We start from the raw sequence: 27,693 nt of genomic DNA on the forward strand, positions 1-27,693 counted from the left end.
ATGAGCTTTTAAAAACAGATATGGAAGTTATCTATCTAAAATATGAACAAGCAAATATATATCCATATTGATACATGCCATGTTAATTTCTGTTTGTCTCCTACAAATTAACCTTTTACCCCAGAACAAATTGGTGTTTTCTCTGATACAGTTGCACTTGTAGATGTGCACATGCCAGACTTTCCTTTCAATTCTTGATGTACCCTGTCCTTCTTAGTTTCACGTGGCTGGATCAAGGAGCAACCTCTAAGTCTTTGACTTGTTTCCCCACCCCCCTCAGCTGTTGTGATGGGGAAGTTTAGGGTGCTGAAGGATTTTGATGGACTGACAGTTGACCAGTGAAAGATATTTGAGAGATACAACAGCACACATTAGGGTACATGAGGCATGGACAAAACATATCATGTAGAGCAAATCATACAGATGTGTGCACAGCACTTTCTGTATGGTATGCATATGTGTGATTGTCATGTAGAACTTGTAAGAAATGGTCTTCATCTTCTCCATCCATCGATTCCTCCCTACCTCCATTCATCCACCCACCAAAAATATTAAAACTAGTAATTTTCTTTAAAGAACCAACAGTTGAAGAATGGGCTGAAGAAGAACCAGAGGAAGTGTCTATTTCCCTTCATAGAGAAGAGATTTCTGAAGGTACAACCACAATTCAGGAATACTAGACAAAACAAAACAATTTTTGTTTTGTGCTAAAAATAGTGTGGATTAATATCTACTCTATTTATAAAGAAAAATTCACTAATATATGAATATTTTTCATATCTTATAAACTTTAATGCTAAGAATGTTTATGATTTTTAATACATGGTTTTGAATAGTGTAGTTGTTAACCCTGTTTTGATACCATGAAAATAGTGAGGTATCTCTTGGATATTGGAATTATCAGCCCTACTTTTTTCTTTTACAAAAGTTCTCTGTTGGAAATTCCTCTTCCACCAGGTTCTCTGGATGAAGTAAAGGTCCTTCAGAATGTCATGGTACACTCTTGGTCCTCAGGCCATTTCATTGTAAACTGACTAATTTTTTTCCACCTGTAAATTTATTGATGGTAAAACAAAGCTGTGAAGGACAGTAACATATACTAATTGACTCAACTTCTGCTACAACTGACACCATAGAAAGTATTTTCAAGGGATGGCTTTAGTCAGGGATTTTTCTCGGTATTTGTGAGTCAGAGAATTTTCTCGGTATTTTATTTCTCAAAGTGAACAGATTCCAACATTAATGAACTAGTAGACAGAGGAATGGAAAGTACTGATCTAGTACTTCAGATGTTGAGCATTTTAAAATTTCATGGAAATACAAGACGAGAGTTCAATCTCCTTTCCATTTATGTTGCTTGAAGTTTTTCCATTGGCTTCAGAAGGAGCAGGATGGTTTGAATGTAGATTTTGTAATAGCAGAGGTGTGTGTTAGTAAAGCACACTGCTTATTCTTGTCTTACAATTATTTTGATGCTTACCAGAGCCAAAAAGACAGTAATAGATGTCAAATACTTAAACTCAAGTATTTTTAAATTTTACTCTTTTTAAGTGACTGAAGAAGAGTCTTACTACATAGAAGAGAGGGTAACTGTTCCTAAAAGAGAGGAAGCCCCACCCACTAAAGGTATATGTTCTTTTCATTACAAAATATTGGTTGTTTCATCATTCTGAGTGTTATGTTGCCACTATATGTTTATCTCCATTTGTGTTTTGTTTTTTTTTTTTTGTATTAAGTAAATGTGTACATGTTAGTGATACTATTCCTGTTTGTAAAACTATGTATTGTCATCTTTTAAAGTGCATGAGAAGCGCAGGACTGTTGTACCTGAACAAAAAGTTCCAGCTGCCCCTAAGGAAGCTCCAAGAGTTAAAGGTATAAAACAATTCCTCTTCTGGGTGATGTATCTTCAAGGGGATTATGTTTGTCTTACTGTCTTATTTGTATGTGTTGATGTGGGTCCATTTCCAGTGATGAATAGTTATCTCAAATTCCATCTTGTACTATGAAAAGTATTGTTTATATTAACTTAGGAAAACACATTGTGATGCAGTAGACAATTACAAGTATTACACCTTAATATTCTTTTTCATCTTCCTTCTCATCTTACTCATTTTTCTGAAGTTCCTGAAGTTCATAAGAAAGCAGTTCCTAAAGAGAAAGTACCTGTCCCTGTGCCCAAAAAAATGGAGGCTCGACCAGCAAGAGGTATATCAGTGGTTTGTTCCTGTTGCAAAAAAATGGGTTTTTCTACTGCATTCCATCTTTAACATATATGCATGTTGATGAAAAATATCTCACATATCAAATTTCTTCAGCATTAAACATGTACTTATGTCCCTTTGTCTACAATGTGGCCTGTGTCGTCTTGATGACATTTATGTCTTATTTCATCTTTTATCTTATACCTGTTGGTGAAATCAAACAGATTTTCTAAAGTTGCACAATCTTTTTTAAGAACCTGCAGAAGAACGAGTGCCCACTTTTGAGATAGAAGTTGAAGAACCTCCATCAACCAAAGGTAAACAAACTGAGAATATTATTATAATGGAGATTTTTTTGTTTGGCCTTACAATATTTGTGTTTAGGCATTGTACTTGTTTGTTAGGTTCTGTAACTTCTGCCTGCTTCTCCCCTTTCTTTTGACTATTTATTTGTCTTTGTGCTATGGCTGTAAAGTACAGTCTTCTGCAGTGTCTCAGTTTTGTTGCTGTTGAAGTTTACTTAGTATTTTCTTTTTTTAAAAAAAAATCAGTTTAAGTGGAAAAACTTACATATATGTGCATTTCAAATATTGCAATTCTACATTTATTACATTTATTATTTTTAAGTGACTGAAGTGCACAGGAGAATTATCACAGAAGAAAAAGTTGCAGTTGCTAAAAAAGAGGAGGCTCCACCAAAAAGAGGTATATAATTTTTTCGGAGCTACATGAGTGGAGTCTTGTTTCAGAATACTCATTTATATTTGTAATGTTTAATTCTCTAACACAAGCTGTAATGTTCAGTGTTTGCAGTCTTCTTTGTATTTGATCTGAAGGAACGTCATGTCTCTGCAGTTGTGTTTTGTCATCTGATTATGTTCATAAACTGTGATTAATTCAAAATCTTTTAAAATCAACTCTTTTTTTTAAAAAAAAAATGCCAGCAGTGCCCAAGAAACCCACGCCAGAAGCGAAAGTACCTGTTCCAGTTTCTCGGAAAGTGGCAGCTCCACCAGCTGAAGGTATACAAGGTCTTTTGAAAGCAGAGAAGGTTTCTAAATATCAAATATCCACAGGCATCATACTTACCCTCTGCCTGGTTAATCAAATCCCAGTCTGTCCTGACTTGATTATAAATGAAAATAACCTTGGTCTTTATGCTGCAAGAGAATGCAAAAGGTGACATAGAACAGTCACACACCTGCATTCCATGCTTTTTCTAACCGCTGTTCAACTACATACTCTGGCTGCTTAAGAGCTTTGGAAAGACGAGTGAAGACATTACTCACTGAAGTTAAATAAATATGATCACATTTAGAAAGAAAGTTATGTTTTATGACAGTGAAGGCTTTCAAACTTACAAACATGTGCTCTGTTTCTGTGATTTTTTTGTGTTTGAAAAGTGATTTTGTTATGTATTCTCTATGTGTGGTCTTCTGTGGGTTAGTTTCTGAAGAGACTAGAGGCAACTTACTTACATCTTACTTTCAGTCATTGAATCTTACTTCATGATGTGCGAATATACTGTTTGCTTTTTGATGTGTTTTGGTCTATATATCCATTATTCTAATATTATATGTATCAGTTTAGTAGATATTATTTTAATATTTAACTATATTTTTGCTGTTCCTAAAATTGCATGGCAGTTCAAAGTATCTAATTTATCTGGGGAATTAATTCCTGGAAACCCCTAAACTAGTAGTCTTCAAAATATTTGATGCATATCTAGCTACTATGCATTAAAGCTTCAGCTGGTAATTTTCTTGGTTAATTTAAATGTCTTTATGTTTAAATGTCTGTATGTCTGGTGTGATTGTTGTGGGTTTTTTAAGTATCTTTGCTATGTAATTGTGTACTATTTCTCCATAACTATCTGTCCATAATTCTTTCATATCACTTCAGAAAGTACGTGATTTCTTTTAGAACTTAGTATTCTTAAAATTACTATCTTTAAAGTGCCAGAAGCACCGAAGAAAATTGCCAGAGAAGAAAGAGTATCCATTGCTGTTCCAAAAAGAAAAGTGTCTCCACCACCAGAAGGTACTCCTGCCCCTGGATTAATCCATGAACAGATTGTCCTCATGCAATACTGCCAGAGCTTCAAACCTGCTCATTTGGCACCTTTCTTGAAATTGTAATGTTTGAATCATAGAATCATTTAGGTTGGAAAAGACCCTTAGGATCATTGAGTCCAACTGTTAAGCCAACGCTACCAAGTCCTGCACTATGTTCCACTGTAGTCCTAAAGAAACCTTAACAGAGTCTTTGAGAAACACTCAAGACATATTTTTCCCAGTTACTCTGGGTGTGGGAGATGTCAGGAAATAAGAACTATTTTTTTAAAAAAAACTCAAATGGGATATTTATTATTGTTCATAATATTGCACCAGAGAAAAATATTAATGTTAGACTCTGTCTTTGAAGTATCAACAGAAGAAGAACACTGGGCTATGTCAGAGGAAGTATCCATTTCTCTTCACACAGAAGAAGAGATTTCATACGCAGGTATGAATGGGCTAAAAGCATATTATGTCAAGATTTGCACCTTGTCGTTTAGTTAAAAAAAAAAAAAAAAAAAGAGAGAGAAAGAAAAAAAAAGAGACAACAAAACACAGTTTCATGTTCCATGAAGATCACCTGTTTAACCTGAATGCAGAGCTTGTAGAATCACTTTTGGAGGCGATCTATTGATTTGTGAAAAATGAGCTACAAGAGGCCTCATATTTACTACTTTCAGATCTGCTTCTGTTGATAAACATTATTATCATACTCATATAATGAAGGATTAATACATCAGTGTGAAGTCAGGTAATCTGTTTAGTCTCTATTGGAGAATGATAGGGGACAGGCACATTGTGAGTACTAAGAGGAGGATGGGAAAGGAACTTTGGCTTTCTGTAAGGTAATATGCTCGCTGATCTGGAAGAACAAAAAAACAAAACAAAAACAAAAACAAACAAACAAACAAAACAACAACAACAACAACAAAAGGTTAAAGCAGAAGGACATTAAATCATTAAATGCAACAGTTCTCCCAATGGCTACCAAATAGAAGTGCTGTGGCTAGGAGAAAAGAATCCCAAAGCAGCACCACGGCATGCACAATGCTTACAATTAAATATCAAGCAGGCCTCTGCCAGAAAATATTTGAAGAGCTGGTCAGTCTTCACATTGCCCCCAAAATAACATCCAGTTAGCAAGCATCAAGATTTTTGGCAGCTGCTCATACAGCTCACTGTACCTTGTCATGAAGAAAGCATGTAGAAATTCTCAAATCTGTCACTGACAGAATGGATTCCATCTCTTAAGATCCAAAATTATCTCCAATCTGTTAAGAAAACATCCAAGTTATTCTCTAACATGGCAAGTCTAGTTCTCTCCCAGATATTAAATTCTAGAGTCATTTTCTATGCAGTTTCCCATTCAGTTGATCAAAAATTTCCCAAGACAACTGCCTCAGAAGACAAGACCTATGCACCGCTCTTCTGAAAAAGAGAATATGCTGCTTAAAACATAGTGTGCACTCTTCTCTGAATAAATTTTAAAACCTGAACATATTCACACCTTCATCTTTTGGAAATTTTCCTGCTCTCATAGGCAATGTCCCCTTGCTGTGCCTGAGCAAACAAGCCACTTTGTGAAGCAATCAACAGAAGAGGAAAAATACCTTCCTCGCTGAGCAATTAATTCTTTTGCCTTTAATTAAAACAGAGCTCTTATCCATTGTCAGTCAATCACAGAGGTTCTCTCTATGTGCTCCCTCTTCATCTAGAGTTTCCTATGCAAGTCTTTTGTTACCAGTGATTGAGGACTCTTGATCTATTACTCAGATAGTGCTGTGGAGACCGGCTGCCACAGAGGACAATGGGATTTAGGGATTTTGTAATTGGTTGAATTTGAATTTTGAGTTCTGCCCATTAGCAACCTTAACTTCCCTGCTGACAGCAGTGGATGAAGCAGGAATCACATCAGTTGCTTATATTGAGATCTTTAAATGTTTGATTTTACTTAATTGAATAGCAGCCTAATGGCTTCCATAATTACATGTCCAGTGTCAATAAGCACACTTGTCTGTTACTTATCTCCATGTATTTGTGAAATGTCTTTTTGTGCTTCTTGCCAATAATGTTTTTGTTTTTAAACAACACTTTTAAAAATTCTTAAATGTAAATGTACTGTATCTTTTAAGTGCCTGATGTACCAGAGAGGGCTATCATTGAAGAAAGAGTACCAATGTATCCTCCTAAAAAAATGGCAAGACCACCAGCCAAAGGTATACTGGATAGAGTCTTGAAATCTGCTATAAATGTGTTTTGTGTCTCATACATTCCATGTACAGTGAATGCTGATTTGTTTTCTATGGAATGTTCTTCATTTGGTTTAATTCTTATTTGAGACTGTCTTGTGATCCTCAATATTAGTAAGAGGTATGTGCTAAATTTTAAGATTCTTTTAATTGATATCTTTTTAAGTGCCCGAAGTACGCAAGACAGTGGTCCGAAAAGAAAAAGTGTATGTTGAAGTTCCTCAATATGAAGAGGAAGAAGAGATTCCAAAATACAAAGAGGAAGAAGCCACCAGATATGAGAAAGAAGTAATCCATTACAAGGAGGAAGTCCACCATTATGAAGAAGTTAGTCACTATGAGGAGGAAGTTCCTCAGTATGAAGAGGAAGAAGTCACCCATTATGAAGAAGCAGCTGCTTATTATGAACAGGAAGTTCCTGAATATGAGGAGGAAGAGTCAGAAATTCCACAGTATGAAGAGGAGGCTCCACGACCAGTTAGAGGTATACTTGAATTCTAGGATTTGTGTGAGAAACAGTAGTATCTTTTCATTCTAATAATGTACCGAAGATTTATTTTAGTGTGTCCCAGTGTGCTTTACACTCTGCCTTTTTTCAAGATATTTATTCATTAGTATGTAGTGTAGAAAATGTGCTATGGCTGTATGTCCACTCTTTACTACTACCTATATGAATGTCAATGTTCCATGTCATACATGTTCATTCTTCTTTCATATAAAATCTGAGCTTTATTCATACGAGTCCTCAGACTATGCTTGAAATACTTAGAAATAATTATGACAATTCTGCAATCGCAGACAAATATCTATTTATCTACAAAATAGGTAGGATACTTGAAAATAAGTGATTTAGGAATACAAGTCACATTGACTTCCTCTCAGAAATCTTTGAAAACCCTGTAGTTGTGGTTTATTTATTTCTTGAAGGGAATAATATGTTTTCATGGAAAGGAAAGATATAAAAGTTCTATTAAATTGCCATATTTAAACACTCTGGTTTAGGTGTTTTCCTTAGGATAATTGTTATGGTGCTGGTGTAAATTTTCAACATTGTTAGTACAGGATAAACATACTGTTCACTAATTAGAAAGGACAACTAGGTCATGCCAAGGTCTTGGTAGTAAAGCCTTTCTATATTGTAATATAAAGATATAGACTAACTATATCTGATTTTCCAAAATTACATAACCATCTAAGAGTACTTAAAAATGCATATTTCCCAGTCCTGATTCAAAAAATTTCCTAGTGTCTTCCCCCCAAAAAAGTTCAGAATTTCTTGTAACAAATTAATGAATGCCAAAACTATAATTAACATTGTTTGCACTAGAAGAGGCCAGGCTCTACACTGCAAAAGCCAGGTTAGTCCTGAAGAAGAAGATTAGGGTTAGAAAACATTTCCTTTGACTCTATCATACTAGTTAAGCTTATTTTGTAAGTGCTCCAAACCTTCTTCAGTATGCTCAGAGCCAGTTGGAATATTCTCCTGCTATCATAAAACTTGCATGGGTATTTGTGGGTTTTGGAGTGAAAAAAAAAAAGTTAAAACACATTTTGAGACCTTTGCCTCACTGCAGTTAAAGCAAAAATCTGTTGCTTTCAGCAGAGTCAGGATTTTTTTTTTTTTTCATCTAAGTAAACCACTCACAAACATTGCCATTACGCAACTAAGTGTGGTGTAAACTGCTGGGTACTTGTAATGAGTTTATAGTTCTGTGTTTGAAGTAAATCAATTTATAAACTTGATATACTTGCTTTTTACATGTGGGAAGCACTTGGAAATTTCTGAGGAAGAAAATGTAATCAGCAATACATATTCAAAACATAAAAACTTGGCTTATTGAACATGATCAGATGCAACCTATTATATGCCTAAGAAGCATTAGGATCATAGCTCTAGGGGAAAATAAGAAGTAATAAAACCATAAAATTTGTAATACAGCAATTAAATAGTTTTTTATTACAATGTTTGTAATAAATGTCCAAAAATTGGAGGAAAAAATAAAATTGTATCTTACCAACTTCCCCCACCATGACACTTAGTCTTCTTTAATAGATGGTTCTAAAAAGTTAAACCATGTATTAACTCAATCTTTTGATCAGTTAAAAACATTTTTATTGATGGCCTCAATGGCTGAGTAAGGAGAATGGACATAATAGCAGTTAATGTGATCTGTTTGCTATTTTATTTTGTCTTCATGATCAAACCACGTTAAATCATAGCTATATGTTTTGGGTATGTATTTGTGTTGCTTGCTGGTACTGTATGTTCCTGTTGTTTTAGAAGTAAATACCTAAAACATTAATGGTATCTTTCAAGTGCCTGAGGTTCCCAAGAAGCCTGTTCCCGAGGAAAAAATAGCTATTCTGAAGAAAAAAGAAGCTCCTCCAGCAAAAGGTATATGTCATCTCTTTTTGTTAGCAGACATCCTCTGAATATACAATTCACAGTATTTTTCAGATGCCTTACTTGATCGTTACTTTTTTCTGTTCTTTTTGGAGGGGGCTCTTCATATGAAATGTTTGTGCTGCTGTCTTTTTAGTTTCATTTCTGTTTTGAATAGCTTGTGGATTATTTTTTAACCAAAATAATGTTTTTGAAGTGACTGAGGTGCTGAAGAAACCTGTACCTGAAAAGAAAGTCCAAGTACCGAAGAAGGAAGCTCCCCCAGCTAAAGGTATTTGAACTTATCATTAGCTGTGATCAGAGCGGTCTTCTAGACATCACTTATCTTCTCATTTGTGTTAGATACTAGGATGGTAAAAGGATTGTTGCTCTTAAGAATTGTGGTTCTTTGTGCTTGTGTTCAATTGTTTAGTGTTACTGGCTTGTATGTCATGGTGTTTTAGAGTCTTGTGCCAAGCTCAACTTACAATAATATCTTACTAAGTTCCAGAAGTGCCAAAGAAACCTGTGCCAGAAGAGAAGCTTCCTGTTCCTGTACCAAAAAGGAAGGAAGTTCCACCAGGCAAAGGTATATCAGCTCTTGACTGAATTTGTTAAAAAAAAATAAATTTAAAAGTTGATCTTTGTTCACCTTCCCTCTTAATGTAACATAGAGTGAAGAGAGTTTTCCATTTCTGATAGTTCTTCTTTGTCATTCCACTTTATTGATTCATATCATTGTTCTTTACCTTATGGTTCACAAATGAAATTCTTACACTACGATATCTTTAAAGTGCCTGAAGTACCAATGAAACCTGTTGCAGAGGAGAAGGTACCTGTTCCAGTGCCTAAAAAAGCAGAAGAACCTCCACCAGCCAAAGGTACACCAGTTTCTGGTTCAAATGTGTAATTCTAGTTTGGTTTCTTCAGCTTTAGAAGACTGCAAGTAACAGTCTCATTCCTCGTCCTGCTGTGTTGTTGGACCGCTCACTGATGTATTTTTGATCAGGACACTGTATTATGGCTGTTTCTGTTTGTCTTGTCTGTCACGCTTATTCTACACTTTGAAAGTTTCTATGTTTGTGTCTACTATTGTCTTAGTCTTTTGGATCTTATATATCTAAGTTATTTAAAATCATAGGCTGTTTCGAAAGCAGATGCTTCCAAAGATAAACAATGTACCTAAACAGCCAGACTTCCCTCTTAGCCTTACTACATGTTTGTAATGCTATAGTCTGTATGTTTGTGTGTTTACATCTGTGCATAAATCTGTAGATAAAAATCAATGTTATCTTTCATAAACAAGTTTTACAACATTTGTGTAGTTATCTTAATATCAGTTGTACAGCTATCACTTTAATATGTTTTGTGTTACACTGAAAATCAATTTCTTAAACAAAAATGTCTTTGAAGTGCCTGAAGTGCCCAAGAAAGTTCCAGAGAAGAAGGCACCTGTCCCTGTACATAAAAAGCCAGCACCTCCACCAGCGAAAGGTATCTCTTCTTATAACTTATCATGTGGATGATTCTTCTTACTGTTTCTGTATGTTCGTTATTAGAATTTAACTGAAGTGTTTTCACAGTTTGTGATGAATGTTAACCCATACCTAGCTTCTCTGTAAGTTGTCTCTCAGTTTCTGATGTTGTGTCTAAGTTTTCTACAATTAAATACTATCTTCGAAGTTCCAGAAATACCAAGAGCTCCTCCTGAAGATGTGCCTATTTTTGTTCCTGAAGAAGAAGAAGAGGAAGCTGTTACAGAGATATCAGCAAAAGGTACACCATTCCTTCTTGAAAGTTATCAGAGAGCTTCACTCAATTCGTTAAAAGATCTTCATCTCTTTTGATTGTTGTAAGCTGGCTGTAAACATTAATTGTTGTTCTGAGTGGGGTTTTCTTCATCTTGTTGGTCTTTGTCACTTTGTTCCATAGTATTAGTAGTTTTGATGCTCTAAAAGTAATTGAAAATTTCTTATCAAAACAATATCTTTAAAGTGCCAGAGGTATCCAAGAGAGCTGTCCCAGAAGACAAAGTACCTGTTGCTGTTCCTAAAGTAAAGAAAATTGCACCACCTAAAGGTATATCACATTGTGGTTTATGCAGATAATTGATCTCCCGTACATTTTCGTATTTCGTTGGAACCAAAAATTAAAAATCAATTTATACGCATGTAAAGTGAGATCCTTGGTTCTGGCCCCCTTCTTCTCCCCTGTAGTGAGCAGCGCTAGGTCTCAGACAGGGGTTGATTGTCTATTTATTGTTATTAACTTGACTGGGCTGAGCATTGGGCATTGAATGATCTCCTTGTTTTCCATTTTAAGTGATGGCTTTGAGTGAAAGAATTCATTGTGATATCATTGTTCAGAACTAATGTTTAATTTAAATTTTGTTTAAACAAAATGCCTGGAGTAATATTTTATGGGCCTTACTCTCTTCAATTCAGGGAGATCATTCTGACGTGTACCTTGAGAGTATGCTCAAGCCGTTTAGCTAAATTATATAAAAATCAAATCAAATCACAACTGACCATACAAGTAACCAGAAGATATAACCCAAATGTGAACTCTAAAGTGGAGGCAGACTATTACAGAGATCATCCTTTGATGCTCAGCAAATTCTACCTCAGCAGCTGAGTTTTTTAGAAAAAAAAAAAAAAAAAGAAAAGCAGACACTGCAAGTTTTTTATTAAAAAATTAGATACTAATAATCTTCTACAACCACTCATTTATAGCATATCTTGCTAATATTTTCCGTTAGCAATGATGCTGTGTAATTAAAAATTGGGCAAAAGAGCTAATCCTCATATCATCCTTGTAACCCAACTGTACTTAGCTGTTTTCAGGGAGCAGAAAACAACTAATACCTTCCCTTTTTACTTATTACTGTTGTTACTTTAAAGTTGATGTCCTTGTGGTTTATGTTATTAATTTTTGTCATATTGTGAAAGTAAACTTCTTAAAATAATATCTTTAAAGTGCCTGAAGTGGCAAAGAAAGTTGTGCCTGAAGAAAAGGTTCCCATTTTTGTTCCTGAGGAAGAAGAGGAAAGTGTTCTAGAGGAATTTATGCCAGCAAAAGGTACAAGACCTTTCTTGCAAGTTATTCATTATATCTTTTGGGTTCACTAAAATTCATCTTTATTTCTTGTTCTAAGTTGTATGTAAATCTTCACCATCATTTTGAAGACGTTGTGATCTTGTTTCCTGTTTTTCTTTGTGTTTGTAATGCTCTGAATGTAATTTTAAAACGTGTTTGCAAAATGATATCTTTAAAGAGCCAGAGATTCCTAAGAAACCTGTCCAAAAAGAAAAAATACCCGTACACACTCCTGAGAAACTGGAGGTTCCTCCAGCAAAAGGTATATGAATAAATAGCTAAGAAAACTATGTATTGTTCTCATTCAGTGTCTCTGATTTGTTTTATTTTGTTCGTTATTTATGTTAGTTTTGTGTCCCTGCTGTCTTTCTGTATGGATGTCTCAGAGTACTTGTCAAATTCCTAGCAAGAATAACCTCTGAATTTATTTGATTTGTTCAAGAAGTCTGTCTTCAAATATAAAATGTCTTTTGTTCTAATTTCTGTTTCATCTTTAAAACATTTAAATACGCTCTGCAGATCAGTTCTTATTTCACTATGTTTGTATGTTTTCTGTTGTCTTTCTCGTACTACTGGCGGATTACATTCTTAAAATACAATAATGTCTTTAAAGTGCCTGAGATGCCTAAGAAACCTGTTCCTGAAGAGAAAGAACTTGTTCCTAAAAAGGTGCCACCTCCACCAGCCAAAGGTATCACAGTTTGTAAATGCTGTTATCAATAATACATGACATTCTTCATACATGTTGAGTATGTCTCTCTTGTATTATATTTGTCACTATACTATTGGTTTGTCTATCTTGTATTTGTCACTGTACCATTTGTTTGCAAGTTATTGTTCTGCTGTTTGTAAGCTTATGGGTTTGTTTCTATTTAAAAATTGTGCGAAAGAATACTCAAGTTAGGTCCTATCTTTAAAGTACCCAAGATGCCTAAGAAGGTTGCTCCTGAAGAGAAGGTACCTGTTGCCACCCCTGAAAAAGTGGAGGTTCCAGCTGCAAAAGGTATATATGCTCTGATTATAATTAATGTTTATGTTAAAAATACTCTTGACTTTCTTCTTTCTAACTTTTGTCGTTGTCATATGAGATTTCTGTTGGAATTTATGTTCGAACTCTTAATTATAAATGTTTGCATTGTAGAAGCATAAAGCTCTGTTTCTTGTGCTTTTTTATTTATACTGCTTTAAGGTGTTTTTGTTAAAATTCCTAAAATGAAATCCATGTCTTTAAAGTCCCTGAGGTGCATAAAAGAGCTGTTGCAGAAAAGAAAGTTCCAGCTGTTGTGCCCAAACCCAAAGAACCAACACCGACTAAAGGTACGGATATATTTCTTCTTATCCCTCCTAAAGACTTGGTTTTCCTACTCATTCCTAAAATCTTTTATAATATATTTACTGCTTCAGGAGCATGTTCTTATATTTGAACGTAGCTTATGCTTGTGATTATCATGTACATTTTCTGTTCTAAGTGTGAGGGAAAAAAAAAAAAACAAACAAAAATTGTAAGGTAGTAACAATAATACTGTTTCTAAAGTGCCTGAAGTATCCAAGAAACTTGTCCGGAAAGAAAAAGTCCCTGCACCCGCTCCTGTGGTGGAGAAGTATGAGTATGCATATGAAGAGTATGAGAAGTATGAGACATATGAAAGTATTGAAGAGTTTGAGGTTCCTGAAACTGAAGAAATTGAGGCATATGAGGAACCTGAAGAACCTGAGAGATACAAGGAGATGCAGGAACAGGAATATGAAGAGGAGGCTGAGGAGAAAGAAGATGTCTATGAGAAGTATGAGTTTAAGGAGAAGGAAGAGATCTATGAGAAATATGAGGAGGTATATGAGGAGGCTTATGAAATCCAGCCAGCTATAGGTACATCATGTCATGATTTCTTTATTCTTATAGTTTGTTGTGTTCCCAGCTACTGCTTAGGCCTCCTTTGAGTGTTTCTTTATATTTTTCCCTATTTGTAGTCTTATGTGTGTCTGTTGCTGGTAATGATAAATCCATTCAATGATTTTATCTCTTCTACTCCTTCCTATGGAATCCTTCCCTTTGGCATGGATTGGAAGGATTCCCAATCTGACTACCCAAGAGCTAGTGTAGATATGGGACGAGCAAAGTAAATTATAATTTTCTGATGCAGTTCAGCCTCAGCCTGAATTAAATGTTTTCATGTGTCAGTATTTGTTTCTTGTGTACAGGTTAGCTCCCCTAAGTTACTTATGTAGGTGTGTAGCATCCCTCATGCCAAACTAATGCATCAGAAAGATGTACACTGATATTCTTTAACTTTCATTGCTCAAGAACTCTGAGATAAGGGGCTGTTCACTTGTCTGTGTGTAAATGTTCAGATGGCTCCTCTACAAATAAGAGATTGCTTTGCTTGCTGTCTTTGTGTCTCTTGTAATTCCTCATAAATAACTTAAAATCCATAATGAAATATTTTTTAAAGTGCCTGAGGTGCCTAAAAGGCCACTACCAGAAGAAAAAGTACCTGTTCCTGTTCCTAAAAAAGAAGCTCCACCAGCTAAAGGTACATGAGCTATTAGATAAATTTGAAAACATAGCCTGAGTCTCTGAATCACCAAATCCAGTCATTTACCTGTTCTGATTTGACTGCTAGACCCTTAATTTTCTTTCACTGTACAGTCAAAGACAGGGATTAAGTTACTAAAACAATACTGGTTTTTAATAAATCAAAACTGAGGCAAATTACTTTTGAGGACAAAGGAAGTGCAGGCTCAACCATCAAGATCTAATTCTTGCCATTACAATATCAGTGACATTATATAGCTAATGATTGAAAACAAGCTGATTAATAAATTAATAAAAGTCTGTTGAGTTATAGTGCCATATCAGTGAAACCTGATGATGTCCTGGAGCACATATAATCTTAATACATGTTCTCTGTGTCAGTCTCTACAAAAGATAAGTATGAATAGCAAGTGTCAGTGCTAGTAGGGTTTCTGCACTAGTCTACAGCTCTACAATTTTCTGTTTAGAGCACTTAATTTGCCACAAATTAATTTTGTGCTAACTTCTATAGTTGTTTCTCATACAAATTATCAGAATGAAATCAGTGGGGAAGGGTTGTGGGTTTTTTTGCCTAAAGACTTGGAGTTAGTTGATATGAAATTAAAGCCTTACCATATTCCCAGCTGGCATTAATTAGAGCTGATAGTTCATGAAACCTAATTGTTAAGACTTATCCCAGTCAAAAATTCACCCAACAAGAGCAATGTTTTGCTTTAGTGAATATTGAGTTCTCTAGCTATGTGAATCTGAGCAAAATAGTCCAGATGTATGGCCTGCAAAGGCACGCTTTACATTGTTTGCTTTTTGTTTAACTTCTGTTGCATAATGTTCATAAAGTTCTTAAAAAAAATACCAATGTCTTTAAAGTGCCAGCGGTGCCGAAGAAACCTGTTCCAAAAGAAAAAGTGCTACCTGCTGTTCCTAAAAAGGAAATACCTCCCCCAGCTAAAGGTATACTTTGTCTGCATTGTCCTCATGAATTATGAACTTTGATTTCAGTCTTTGGTCTTCATTATTTGTTGAGAAAGGTGTATATGTTTTATGTCCTCATGATGTTTTTTTCCAACTGTTTGTGACTGAGTCATTTTTTGTCTGTTTCTTTCAAGTCATTTGTTGAAAATATGTGTGAGTCACTTTAAAAAAAAAATCTGTGTTCTGCTGCTAAGCTACATATGAAGGTAGTTCAGAAAGAAATCTAAGTGTTCCTGCTCCAGCAGGGGGCTTGGACTAGATGATCTTTTGATGTCCATTCCAATCACTAACATTCTGTGATTCTGTGAAATAATACTTTTGTTTCTTCTGAAAGGGAAGGAGATTCTGCCATCCAAATGTGTGGCCATCTTTCAAGAATATTTTTAATATGTTATTCTTCTGTCTAACCTTCAAAATTAACATAGATGTTCTTTCAGGAAGCATTTAATCCTTTGTTGTTTTATGACTCTTCCTTGTTAGATTTGTTCTTCTTCTAACTTCTTCCAAATAACTTTGAAACCCCTGAAAGTTAATTATGTCTTAAAGGGCCAGCTGTTGTTAAAAGAACTGTCCCTGAAGAAAAGAAACCTACACATACAACTGAAATAGAAATTCCACCAGTGAAAGGTAAAGGAACTTTTGATATGAGATTTAGTGGAAAGGAAATATTTCTGTCATTTTCCTAACTAACATCTTCTAAAATGATCCTCATGTTCTTTACACCATGGCAAGGGGCTCTAAGTGCAGACTTAGCTCTCACTGATAAATTGAAAACTCAGAGGCAAGTATTTCAGATATATGCTATGCACATACTCAACAGTAAATGTTTGTTTATGAAAGTCATATTGATGAGGAAGTAATAGGGCAACAGCTAGTAGGTTAAAACCATTAAAGCTGTTACACATATCAGAAGGAAAATTAAGACAATGCAGTAAGAAAAGGAAATGGCTTATGTTCTTTCAGAGCAGAAGATATAAATTTATTCACATAATTATTTGTTCCAGCTAGATCATTCTAGAACTACATAATATTTCAGTATTGAAAAGACACAGTATTGGGGACCTCCAAAGAACTTAGTTTTCTGGGTTTATTTCTGTTTGGGATTTTAAAAGTTGAAAAGTATTTTGAGGTTACTAAAAGAAAGCTAATATCTTTGAAGTTCCTGAGTTTCATAAGAGAGCTCTCCTTGAAGAGAAAGTACCCACCATTATTCCCAGAGAAGAGGAGCCTCCTTTGTATGAAGGTACATCAATGACACATCTACCAAACAGTAAATTGCAGAGAATATATCAAATTGTGCTCTAGATTGTTCTGTAAAATATGAGACATTTTCAATTATTTTTTAAATTATTTAAAAGTAACTTCCATCTTTGTCTTTGAGACTCTCCCTCTGAATTTAGTTGTAGTTTAGCATTTTTAAAGTGTTTTTTTCTTCTTTATTAATGGGAGAAAGAAATATGAATAGGAGAGAATCTAAGTCTCTGATCCAGGCAAGCACGTTAGCCACATTGGACCAAAGAAATGAACTTAAGTAGATGCTGATTCAACAGCCATACTGAGTTAAGACAAGACAATTAAATTTTAAGCTAGGATATAGATAACGCTAGATGAGGACATGTGAATTTCAATTATAATTTCTATCTAATAAATAGAACTAAGTAACTAGAAAATGAAATATTTCTGTAAACTTGTATTTTATGAATTGGGAATGGTCACCTCTAGCAATAGCAGGTAAATGATCAGGCTGAAATGAGATATTTAAATACTTTATGCAGTTCTTTGTCCATATACATGTCTGCTTTTTGCATTATATCTTGTCTTTCTAATCTTGTCTTGTAAATAATATTAAAATATGTTAAATAAACTAATATCTTTAAAGAACCTGAAGTTTACAGAGAAGTTCCGATGGAAGAAAAAGTCCCTATTGTTATTCCTAGTGAACCAGAACCTCCAGCAGCTAAAGGTACACCAATTACTCAAGCAATCTATGAAGCAATGTGATCCCTACAAATTAGTTATTCATCTTCGTCATTCCATCTGTGTACTAATCTGGTATTTAATGTGTACATTCCAATGTTTCCATAGACGCTATGTGTCTGTCATTGCTTCTTTGTTATTTACGTTTTGTATATTATAGTGTTCTTAAAAAAAATGTAATATCTTTGAAGTACCTGCAGTGACGAAGAAAACTGTCCCACTGAAGAAAATACCTGCTGCTGTACCTGCAGAAGAAGTTCCTCCAGCTAAAGGTACATGACCTCCAAGTGGATTTTCTCTAGTCTCAAAAGTGAGGCACCAAATGAGAAACCCAACCTGCTTGTTTTTCTTGAACAACACGAGCAGGTGCTATATACACTGCTTTCTTCCATTTGATCTCTTGTTGCAAGGGTAAATCTTGTCTGTCTGTTTGTTTTTATCTTAGAGAGCATACATAGGGGGAGATCAGAAAGTAAAAATATAATAATTTTGCAACCATTTACAAAGAATTCAAAAAAATCTTTCTTCATATGTTCAAATAAAGAACAATTATTAAGACAGAGTAATTCATCATTCAGGAAAACAAATTGAAGGAACATTTTATAGAAATTCTTATTTTTGTTTCGTCTTAGCAGCTTTTCAAACAGACTAATATGTGCTGCATCAAGAATTTAAAAGTTAAAAAGGAAAAATTAGACAAATACAAAGAAACATAGTAGACAGGAAATTCATAGCAAGGCCAGGGATTAGCCTTATATTATTTTGACTTCTTGTCTCATGTTCTCTTTCCCAAAAGGTTGTGGCAGAAGCTTCTTTGCAGAAGCACTCTTTGCAGTCCAGTCAGGGACTTTAATAATGTCAAAATTAAGGTTAGACTTTAAATCAGGACAAAATATAAAGCCACTTTTTTTTTTTTTTTTTTCATAAAACATAGCTTTGTAATAAAATTCCAGTGCTGAAGACCTCTGTAGATGTTTGAAACATATTATCTGGTCAATCACTCTGGAGTTTTACCTTGCTTTTATAGGAAATTTCAAAATTAAAAAAAGTTAAATTGCCAAAATTCTTAAAAATTCTTTGATAAGAAATTTTTTTAAAAGTACTATCTTTTCAGAGAAGAGTAAATTCAGGCCTGTAAGTGCTAAGAGTTAGAAAAACAGTGAAGTTGTTAAGTTGTATTCACAGGTTAATACCATATATTTTCATGTTTTCTAGTAGAATTTTTTTGTTGTTTGATAAATCTGTATTACTTGTGTCCTAGTGTAAATTTCTAAAATAAACCAATATTTTTAAGTTCCTGAAGTACCAAAGAAAGCTGTCCGCAAAGAAAAAATACTTCCTGCTCTACCTAAAGAAGAAGCTTCACACTTTAAAGGTATAATATATTTGAGTAGGTATTGAAGGATAAAAAAATATGTTTTCATATATAAATATTTAATTATTTTGAGAACACTTTTTCTACTGTAAACTAGAGTTTAGTTATCAGCTTTAGTTAGCTGCAACAGTATAAAATCAATTAAAAAAATTATATCACCTTTAGTTTTTCATAAGGGCAAAATCAGCTTTATGTGCAAAAGAGGGAATTGCAAGGGACCCTGCTACTTGACATTAGTCTGAAGGGGGGAAAAAAAAGGAATAGAAAAAGTGACAGAGCTTAGACAGACAGGACCTATTTCTTTGCACTCAAGGAAGCAGCCCAGTTTAAGATATCTCACACATCTCTCTTCTGGCAAGCTGCAGCGGTTGCATCAAGGTAGAATATGAGATCTTTGTCTTTGTTTGAAATAATTTTGAGGGTAGATATAAAGTAGACCTGTGTATCTTAATGTGAGCTTAAATATTTGATTATGTTTGTTGTCTGTCATGTTGTCTCATTTTCTGAAGATATTCTAAGTTAATTTAAGTGTTTAAACTAATATCTTTCAAGTACGTGAAGTTTATGAGGAGATACACATAGAAGAAGAAATCTCTACTGTTCACCGAAAAGAGGAGGCTCCAGCACCTAGAGGTATATATGTTCTTCATCATCTCTTCCGGCAATTTGCAGTCATGAACTCCAGGAAAATTAAATTATTTGTGTTTGTGCTTTAGTTCTTGTTCAATGTAATTAATATTTGTGTTCATTCTTTCAGTATTTTACTTACATCACAAACTTGGGATTTTTTATGACTTATCTTTCTATTCTGGATGAATACTTAAAATGAACTAATATCTTTAAAGTGCCCACAGTTAAGAAACCTGTTCCGGAAGAAAAGGTGCCTATTGCTGTACCTAAAAAACCAGAACCTGCTCCTGTGCCTGTAAGACCAGAATCTCCACCATCTAAAGGTACTTTAATAGCTTAATAGAACTGAGGTCTTTTGCTGGTAACATCTGTGTTTCTTACGTTGTCTCTGATTTAATAGTTCATGGTCCACTTGTGGCATTTATGTTGTATATGTCCCTTTTCCTGTTTTGCAGCTTGTCTTTAAATCATAAAATTAAAATTAAAATCAATAAATATATTTCAAGTTCCTGAACTGTCCAGGATAACAATTCCTGAAGAGAAAAACAGTTCCTCTGTCTAAAAGTCTAGAAGCTCCAACTGCCAAAGGTGTAGGTCAACATATCCTTTCCTTCTCCTTTTGCTTTAAGTTTCTCCTGTCCTTTGTTTTTTGTTGTTAAATCAATAAAAATTAGTTGAGTTTGTCTGTTTCTTCTATCCAAGAGTAATCCATTGTGATGGCACTGGAATTGTATCAGAAACTAGTCCAAGAGACTGAAAATAAGGAAAACTCTAGCTGAGAGAGATTTACAGAACAAACATTTTCCCATCATAGGTGTTTATAGGTGCTGTGAACAGCCATAGACATTCTATCAACACTCAAGCGAGAAGTATATATGCTTTCTCTTTCATATGGTTGATGTTAAACTTAGGGATCAATTGATTTAATTTTGAATGGAAATAGCATTATGCAGAGAAACCAGTTGTTACAATTCATTCAGGTATTTTAGAAGCCTGCCTGAACTAGCAGTTTGTGTGGCATGTCACCATGTGTGACAAAAGATCCCCAGAAAAGTCACTTCGAACTTGTTTGCCAGTGAGATAAAACCACGGAGACTTTTCAGAACATGTAACTGTTGTCACAGTATCCTTATACAAATACTTGTTTTGTCTTATTTCTCTGTATTGCATGTTTTATTTTTGTAATTCTTAAAAGTACACTAATATCTTTAAAATGTCCAAGGTACCTAAGAAATCTGTCTCCAAAAAGAAAGTAAGTGTTGCTGTGCCTAAAATGCCAAGAGTAATACCACCTAAAGCTTATAATATGTCAATAATTGTGATTCTGTGATGAGGACATTTCTCTTTCTCTTGGGCAACTGGGTTTACAGTAAAAGAAAAAATTATACCTTATTTCTCATTTATGAAAAATCTTAGTACTATGTAACTATAATTTTTTTGTATGACGTATCTCTTTTTGTAACTGATCGTACATTTCTTTCTCATATACTTCTTGTGAGATGCTTCCGTAATAATTTCCATATTTTAAAATGCCTTCATTATAACAAAAATGAATGTTTTTCTCTTTAAAGTGCCAGAGGTGCCCAAGAAAATTCCAGAAGAGAAGGTACCCATTGCTGTGCCTAGAAAACCGGAACCACCACCAGCCAAAGGTATGTTGCACTATGAACAACTAAAATTTGGAAGAGAAAAAACCCTTTACCTTGATTCTGCAGATTAGTTTTTTGGTTGTTTGTATTGTCTTATTACTTTTAATTTTGTGCCCACAGTTCTGTTTTGAAAATTCTTCTTTTTAAATCATAGCTGTAATCAGTGTACCACTGTGACAGAAATACTGTTTTGGCTTGGCAGAGATGAGTCTGATACTTGACAACCACAGCAGAAATCTTAAAGAGAAAACAGGGCTTCTGTCATCTGAAGTGCTCCCTACTGACAGTAAAATATTAGCCCCAAAAGAAAATTTAATAATTTCAAAGTATAGAATAAGAGATACAGATGTCTAACACCAGAGAAAACCCTGCATGCATCATTGAAAAACTGATGCCAAGACGTCATCATGCATTGAAGAATATGACAAGGAATACAGAATGGACAATGGCAGCCTTAGTCAAGTGGTTGAATAAAACTGTAAAATAATGTAATGTAGAAGGAGAAGACACTCCAAAAGACTCTGAGGTGTTTCCTTAGACTTTACAGGAAACCTGTAGAACCTGAAGTAAACAAACATGACAAAACAATGATTCCATTAAGAACCTCCCTACTTTGCAATTTCTGCTGAAAAGTTTGGAACATAGCTGTAAAATTTCATATAACTGACAACTAATTCCTTAAAGTGCCTAAAGCCCCGAAGGAAGTAGTTGTAGAAGAGAAAATCAAAGTTGCTGTGCTTAAAAAGCCAGAAATACCACCAGCTAAAGGTACTTGTCATTAATAAAGCCATGACAATGATTTGTCTTACTTTCACTGATACGACCTTTTTGATACTTGTCCCCCATCTTTCTATCTTATAAACTATGATTTTTGTATTTCATTTTTGGGAGCAGCCTCTTCTCTTAAATGACTTGATCAAGATTGAGAGCAGAAAGCCTATCTGTTAAAGATTTTTATGTTTAGTTGATGTTACCTGATGTCCTTTTGTTTGTTTCTTTTTCCACTTCAAGATATTTAAATTTCATTAACTTCTTAGTATTAACATAATTATTAATTTTAAAGTGCCAGAAGTGCCCAAGAAAGTCCCAGAGGAGAAAATACCTGTTGTGGAGCCTAAAAAACCAGCAATTCCACCAGCTAAAGGTACTTGTCATTATGACAAAATCAAAAACATCACTCTTTTATTGTTTTAACACTATAGAAGACAGTATCCAAGACATCTGTTAGAATTTTCTTCTATTCTTAAAGGTTTTTCAAGTGAACAGATGTGTTGTGTGCAAAAAACAGATCTTGGTCATTAATGTTCTCACTAATACTGTTCTGCTGTTATGCTTTAATGTTGTTTATGAAATTCTTATAGTAAAAGTTCTCAATATTTTTCAAGTGCCTGAGATACCAAAGAAAGTGGTCACAAAAGAGGTTCCAGTTAAAGTACCAAAGAAGCCAGAACCTCCAACAGCAAATTGCTGTACACAATTAACGAAAGAAAAACTCTTCATTGTCTAGAGTAGCATTTTAACATATTACTACTTTACTTTTACTATAAGTATTCTATGAAATACTTTCGTTGTTTAAATTGTAGTTTTTGCACCTGTACCTCAGTAAGACATCAGAGAGAATTATTCCGTAGGCAAAGAAAAAAGTTGACATTCACGTCCAAAACCACCGATGCTTTTGATGTTCCGGGGTTTTACTTTTTCTTAGTTTCTTAATGCTGCAGACATATATTTGCATTTCATACAAATAAAATTAATTACTTTCTTTAAAGTGCCTGAGGTGCCCAAGAAGGTAGTTTCGGAAGAAAAGGTACACATTGAAGCTCCTAAAAAACCAGAACCTCCACCACGTAAAGGTACATGTTCAATCCTGGTAAAATTGCACAGAAATTTTAATGTTTCTCAAAATATTATCTTTCTAAAGTTTGTGTTATCCTCTTTTTTTTTAATATTCTAATATTTATAAATGTTACAGACTGCATTGTCTTCATTTGTGACTAGCGCCCAGTAAGCAGTAATAGCTATTAATGGCATGCATCAAGCAAGATTAAAATAACACGGCCTATTTATAAGGGGCTTTTTTTTTTCTAATGCTGTTTTATAATTTTCACATTGGAGCTATTGTTGTCTTTGCAATTTTTATTCTTCAAATTCCTGAAAGTAAAGCAAACAAATATCTTTAAAGAACCCGAGGTGCCGAAGAAAGTTGTTCCAGAAAAGAAAATACCTGTGCCTAAAGAACCAGAACCTGTGGTTGTTCCAGAACCGGAGGCTGTGGCTGAAAAACCAGAACCTCTACCAGAGAAAGGTAAATCTTGATACTGATAAAATAACAAACCCAATATTTTTTATCTTTAACACTGTCACTTTCTATGCCTTCTTTTTTCTGACATTCCAGATTAGACTTGTTCTTTGTATCTGCATATGTGTGTGAAACAGACATGTGGGGTTCTTTTTGAAGAATAGCGACAAATCCTGGATGTCTGAATTGCCTGTATTTTATACTTCAATTCTACTATTTTGGATTATTCTTATCTATTCTATCTGCTTGGCTTACACCACAAAACAACCACAACTAACATCTTTAAAGTGACAATAATAGAAGAAAGAAAGTACCCATTCTAGTAGCTAAGAGCAGAAGATATCAGTGTAATTGAAATACCAGAAACTCCACCAAGAAAAACTAGATGCTATCACTGCTAATTCTTGAGAGTCTTCAGCTTATTACCTGCAATGTTATTAATATCTTTTGTCCTGTCCATTCTGTTTATAATTACCATGGATTTCACTTACAGTTGAAGTTATACTATCAGTGCACGTGTGTACTTGTATATGGGGGCATGAGGAAGAGGGGTACGTTTGAGAGAAAATGGAGAAAAGTCAAAATGTGGTATATTCATCCTTAAAAAGGTCAACACAAATGATCAAAACCTGATATGTTTTTAATATTTTAATTGCAATTGTGGTTTTATGTTTTATGTTTCACTTAAAGTTGGTATGATTGTTTATCCAGTTGTTAAATTTAGAACTAATATCTTTTATGTACATAAAGTGGCCAAGACAACTTTCCAAGAAAAGAAAGTACCTCTTCCAGTTTCCCAAAAACCAAAGCCCATTGCAGGGCCTCCAAAACCAAGGCCTCAAGAGACAGAACCTCAAGAACCAGAACCTGCTGGAGTGGCCCAAAAACAAAAGCCTGTTATGGCACCCCAAAAACTAGAGCAAGTTTTGGCATCTGAGGAGCCCAAGACCATTTTGGCACCCCAAAAACCAGAAACCATTGTGGCATCCCAAAAACCAGAGCATGTTGTGGGGTCTGAGAAACCAGAGTTTGTTGTGGTACCTGAGGAACCCAAGCATGATGTGGCATCCCAAAAACTAAAGCATGGTGCCATGCCCCCAAAGCAAAAGGTTGTTGTGGAAGCCCAAAAATCAGAGCATGTTATAGTGCCTGAGAAACCTGAGTTTGTTATGGTATCTGAAGAACCCAAGCTTGATGTGCCATCCCAAAAGCTAAAGCGTGGTGTGATGCCCTCAAAACAAAAGCCTATTGTGGAAACTCAAAAACCAGAGCCTGTTATAGTGCCTGAGAAACCTGAGTTTGTTATGGTACCTGAAGAACCCAAGCTTGATGTGCCACCCCAAAAGCTAAAGCGTGGTGTGATGCCCTCAAAACAAAAGCCTATTGTGGAAACTCAAAAACCAGAGCCTGTTATAGTGCCTGAGAAACCTGAGTTTGTTATGGTACCTGAAGAACCCAAGCTTGATGTGCCACCCCAAAAGCTAAAGCGTGGTGTGATGCCCTCAAAACAAAAGCCTGTTGTGGAACCTCAAAAACCAGAGCATGTTATAGTGCCTGAGAAACCTGAGCTCACTGGAACACCTGAAGAGACAGAGACAGTTGCATCAACCCAAAAATCAGAGCATGTTGTGGTGCTCCCCAAAATAAAACCTTTTGTGCAACCCCAAAAAACAGAGCTTGTTGTAGCACATGAAGAAACAGAGTTTGCTGCAGATTTCCAAAAATCAATGCATATTGCAGTGTCCAGAAAATCAAAGCCTGTTGTGGCACCCTGCAAGTCAGAATCTGTTGTGGTACCTGAGGAACCAAGACCAATTTTAGCATACCAAAGAGTAGAGCCCTCTACAGCACTTGAAAAACCAAAGCCTGAAGTGGCATCCGAAGAACCAGAGCCTGTTTTGGCACCTGAGGAACCACCATCAGCCAAGCTGGCTGGAAAGCAAGAGCATGTTGCTATACCTAAAAAACGAGCAGCTCCACGGCCTAAAGGTACCTCTTATTAATAGGATCTCTTTTCCTTCTTATGAGTATATTATGTTTCACTGCACATTTTAAAGCTTAACACACATAACTAAAACATACTAATATCTTTAAAGAGCCTGCAGTGCCTGAAAAAGCTGTCCCAGAAGAGAAAATTCCTGTAGCTCTTCCTGAAAAGTCAGAACTTCCACCAGCCAGAGGTACATGTTATCATGAGTACATGATAAACACACCTAATCTTTTCCTCTTAAGTATTATCTTAACATCTTCCGTCTGTCGTTTAGAATCTGAGGTTTTAAATGATGCTTGCTAAACAAATCACACCAAGTATGAGTATGTGCCATATTGTTGCTTCAGAACATTTCTGTTGTCTGTGTTTCAGTCTCTGTATTGTTGTACTGTAACTGTAACTATAAAATAACATGCACTAATATCTTTGAAGTGTCTGAGATGCCTGAGAGGGCTGTCCCAGAGGAGCAAGTGCCCATTGCTGTACCTAAAAAACCAGGAGCTCCCCTTGCTAAAGGTACATGCCACCATGATTATGGTCATAAGGAAGGATTGGGGTTTTTTTTATTAATCTCATTTTAAACTGATCTTTCAGTATATACTCTGATATCTAAAATGTGAGAGATATGTACCAAATATGAATTGCTGTGCAGGGGTATCAAATGTTTCCTGATCTAAAACCATCCAAACTTTTGTTGTTTGTTTGTTTGTTTGTTTGACATATTCAAAATGTTCAGGAGGTAAGATTTGATTTCTTAGGCTGTAGCAATAAATCAGGAAGAACTCCTATCTCCTATCTACCAATAAATCCCCCAAATTTATGGCTTCTAACAAGAAATGTTGCTCAAATTATTTGTAGGGATGGTTTAGTACATGATTTAGTGGGACTCGGCACTATGTTTACAGTTGGACTCAATGATCTTAAAGGTCTTTTCCAACTTAAACAATTTTGTGATTCTATGAGAAAGGATGAAATAAGCAGAAAATGGAGGTTTCAGCAGAGAGTAGCAGTTTCCATACATAGAGCAAAGTAATTGCAAATATCTGTATGCACCAGTGTTGCCATGGATAGCAACATGAACCGGAAGCAGAATCTTTTCTTTAAGTTGTTAATTATAATTTGCTGTATTTTGATCATACGTCAATGTTCTCCACTCTGATTTGCAAAGTTGTTACATTGTATGAATAACACTGAAGAGCTGTAAAGCTCCTGTGAACACCTAATTCACTGCCTCCTGTAAGATACATTTATTTTCTGACATTAATCAGGATAAGAGACTTTGATTCAAATACTAAAAAAAGTACATAAGACACCCTAAAACTATACAGACCGTAGACACATGCAGTGCTGCATAATTTCATTTCCTTGACAAAGTCCCAAGCACTGGCCAGAGAAGTAAACATTGCCTGTGCCACCAGATTATCTCAACCTGAAATATGACGACATTCCCCAAGTGAAGCACCACCTCGCAGTGATATTTGAAGCATTGAAATCAATTAAATGAACATAACAAGAAACAGTTATAAGCAGCAGTGATTAGAATGGAAGATTAAACTATTACAGGAAAGAATGTGTGACACAAAAAAGGAGAGGAAACGTACAAAAACAGAAAAAGAAAGACAAAGTCAACTTGAAGAGTAAAAATAGTGATAATATCCAAATGACAAGTAAAAATATGACAGTGACGGACAAAAACAGCACAGAACACACAGTCTTGCATGATACATGGCTGATACTCAAATACAGTAGGATTCCATAAATAAGTCTCTGATCAGGTGTTACAGAGAGGACATATGTTTTCTGCATTTCCGCCTTGACTCAGAAGCAGAAACTTAACTCAAAATTCCCATCTCCTGAGTGACATATTTGACACCCTGCTCATTTGGAGCAAAGCGTAACTGATGACAATGTAACCACAACACTTTCTCAAAGAAGACTGTGTGCATGTATTATTGGTTGTCTTATTGTTTCATAGTCATCTGTAGTGCCCACAAAACTAAAATATACTAATATCTTTGAAGTGCCCAAGAAAGGTGTTCTGGAAGAGCCCACACCCGTAGCTGTGCCAAAAAAGCCAGAACCTGCACCAGTTCGAGGTACCTGTCACCCTGTGCATCAGCCTGAATGAAACTGTTTGTTACTGTCTTACATGTTACTTCTGATGTCTGCTATCCTGTCTGTTTGTGATTACCTGAAGTGTCTACATTCTGTGCTGTGTACAAATTCTATGGCATGAACTGTGGAACTGTCATATGAAGGAACAGTAGTTGGACTCGATG

At 35.1% G+C, this 27,693-nt stretch overlaps 1 protein-coding gene across 1 annotated transcript in view; it reads left to right on the forward strand.

The window, feature by feature from the left end:
- The window catches only part of TTN (titin), a gene marked incomplete at both ends in the record, with an annotated part of 239,913 nt that overhangs the window by 95,415 nt on the left and 116,805 nt on the right, over positions 1-27,693 (forward strand). Inside the window, 22 exons of the mRNA XM_080346387.1 lie at positions 577-654; positions 1,552-1,626; positions 1,801-1,875; positions 2,125-2,208; positions 2,459-2,521; positions 2,832-2,909; positions 3,149-3,226; positions 4,161-4,244; positions 4,629-4,709; positions 6,394-6,477; positions 6,677-6,994; positions 8,828-8,905; positions 9,111-9,185; positions 9,399-9,482; positions 9,688-9,774; positions 13,223-13,306; positions 13,524-13,856; positions 14,440-14,520; positions 15,390-15,473; positions 21,048-21,128; positions 22,895-22,978; positions 23,308-23,430. Coding sequence (XP_080202513.1) covers positions 577-654; positions 1,552-1,626; positions 1,801-1,875; positions 2,125-2,208; positions 2,459-2,521; positions 2,832-2,909; positions 3,149-3,226; positions 4,161-4,244; positions 4,629-4,709; positions 6,394-6,477; positions 6,677-6,994; positions 8,828-8,905; positions 9,111-9,185; positions 9,399-9,482; positions 9,688-9,774; positions 13,223-13,306; positions 13,524-13,856; positions 14,440-14,520; positions 15,390-15,473; positions 21,048-21,128; positions 22,895-22,978; positions 23,308-23,430 — 2,292 coding nt within the window. The remainder of the gene's footprint in view (positions 1-576; positions 655-1,551; positions 1,627-1,800; positions 1,876-2,124; positions 2,209-2,458; positions 2,522-2,831; positions 2,910-3,148; positions 3,227-4,160; positions 4,245-4,628; positions 4,710-6,393; positions 6,478-6,676; positions 6,995-8,827; positions 8,906-9,110; positions 9,186-9,398; positions 9,483-9,687; positions 9,775-13,222; positions 13,307-13,523; positions 13,857-14,439; positions 14,521-15,389; positions 15,474-21,047; positions 21,129-22,894; positions 22,979-23,307; positions 23,431-27,693) is intronic.

Source organism: Nesoenas mayeri (assembly GCF_963082525.1).
Source record: "Nesoenas mayeri genome assembly, chromosome: 6".
In the NCBI taxonomy this organism is placed as follows: Eukaryota; Metazoa; Chordata; class Aves; order Columbiformes; family Columbidae; genus Nesoenas; species Nesoenas mayeri.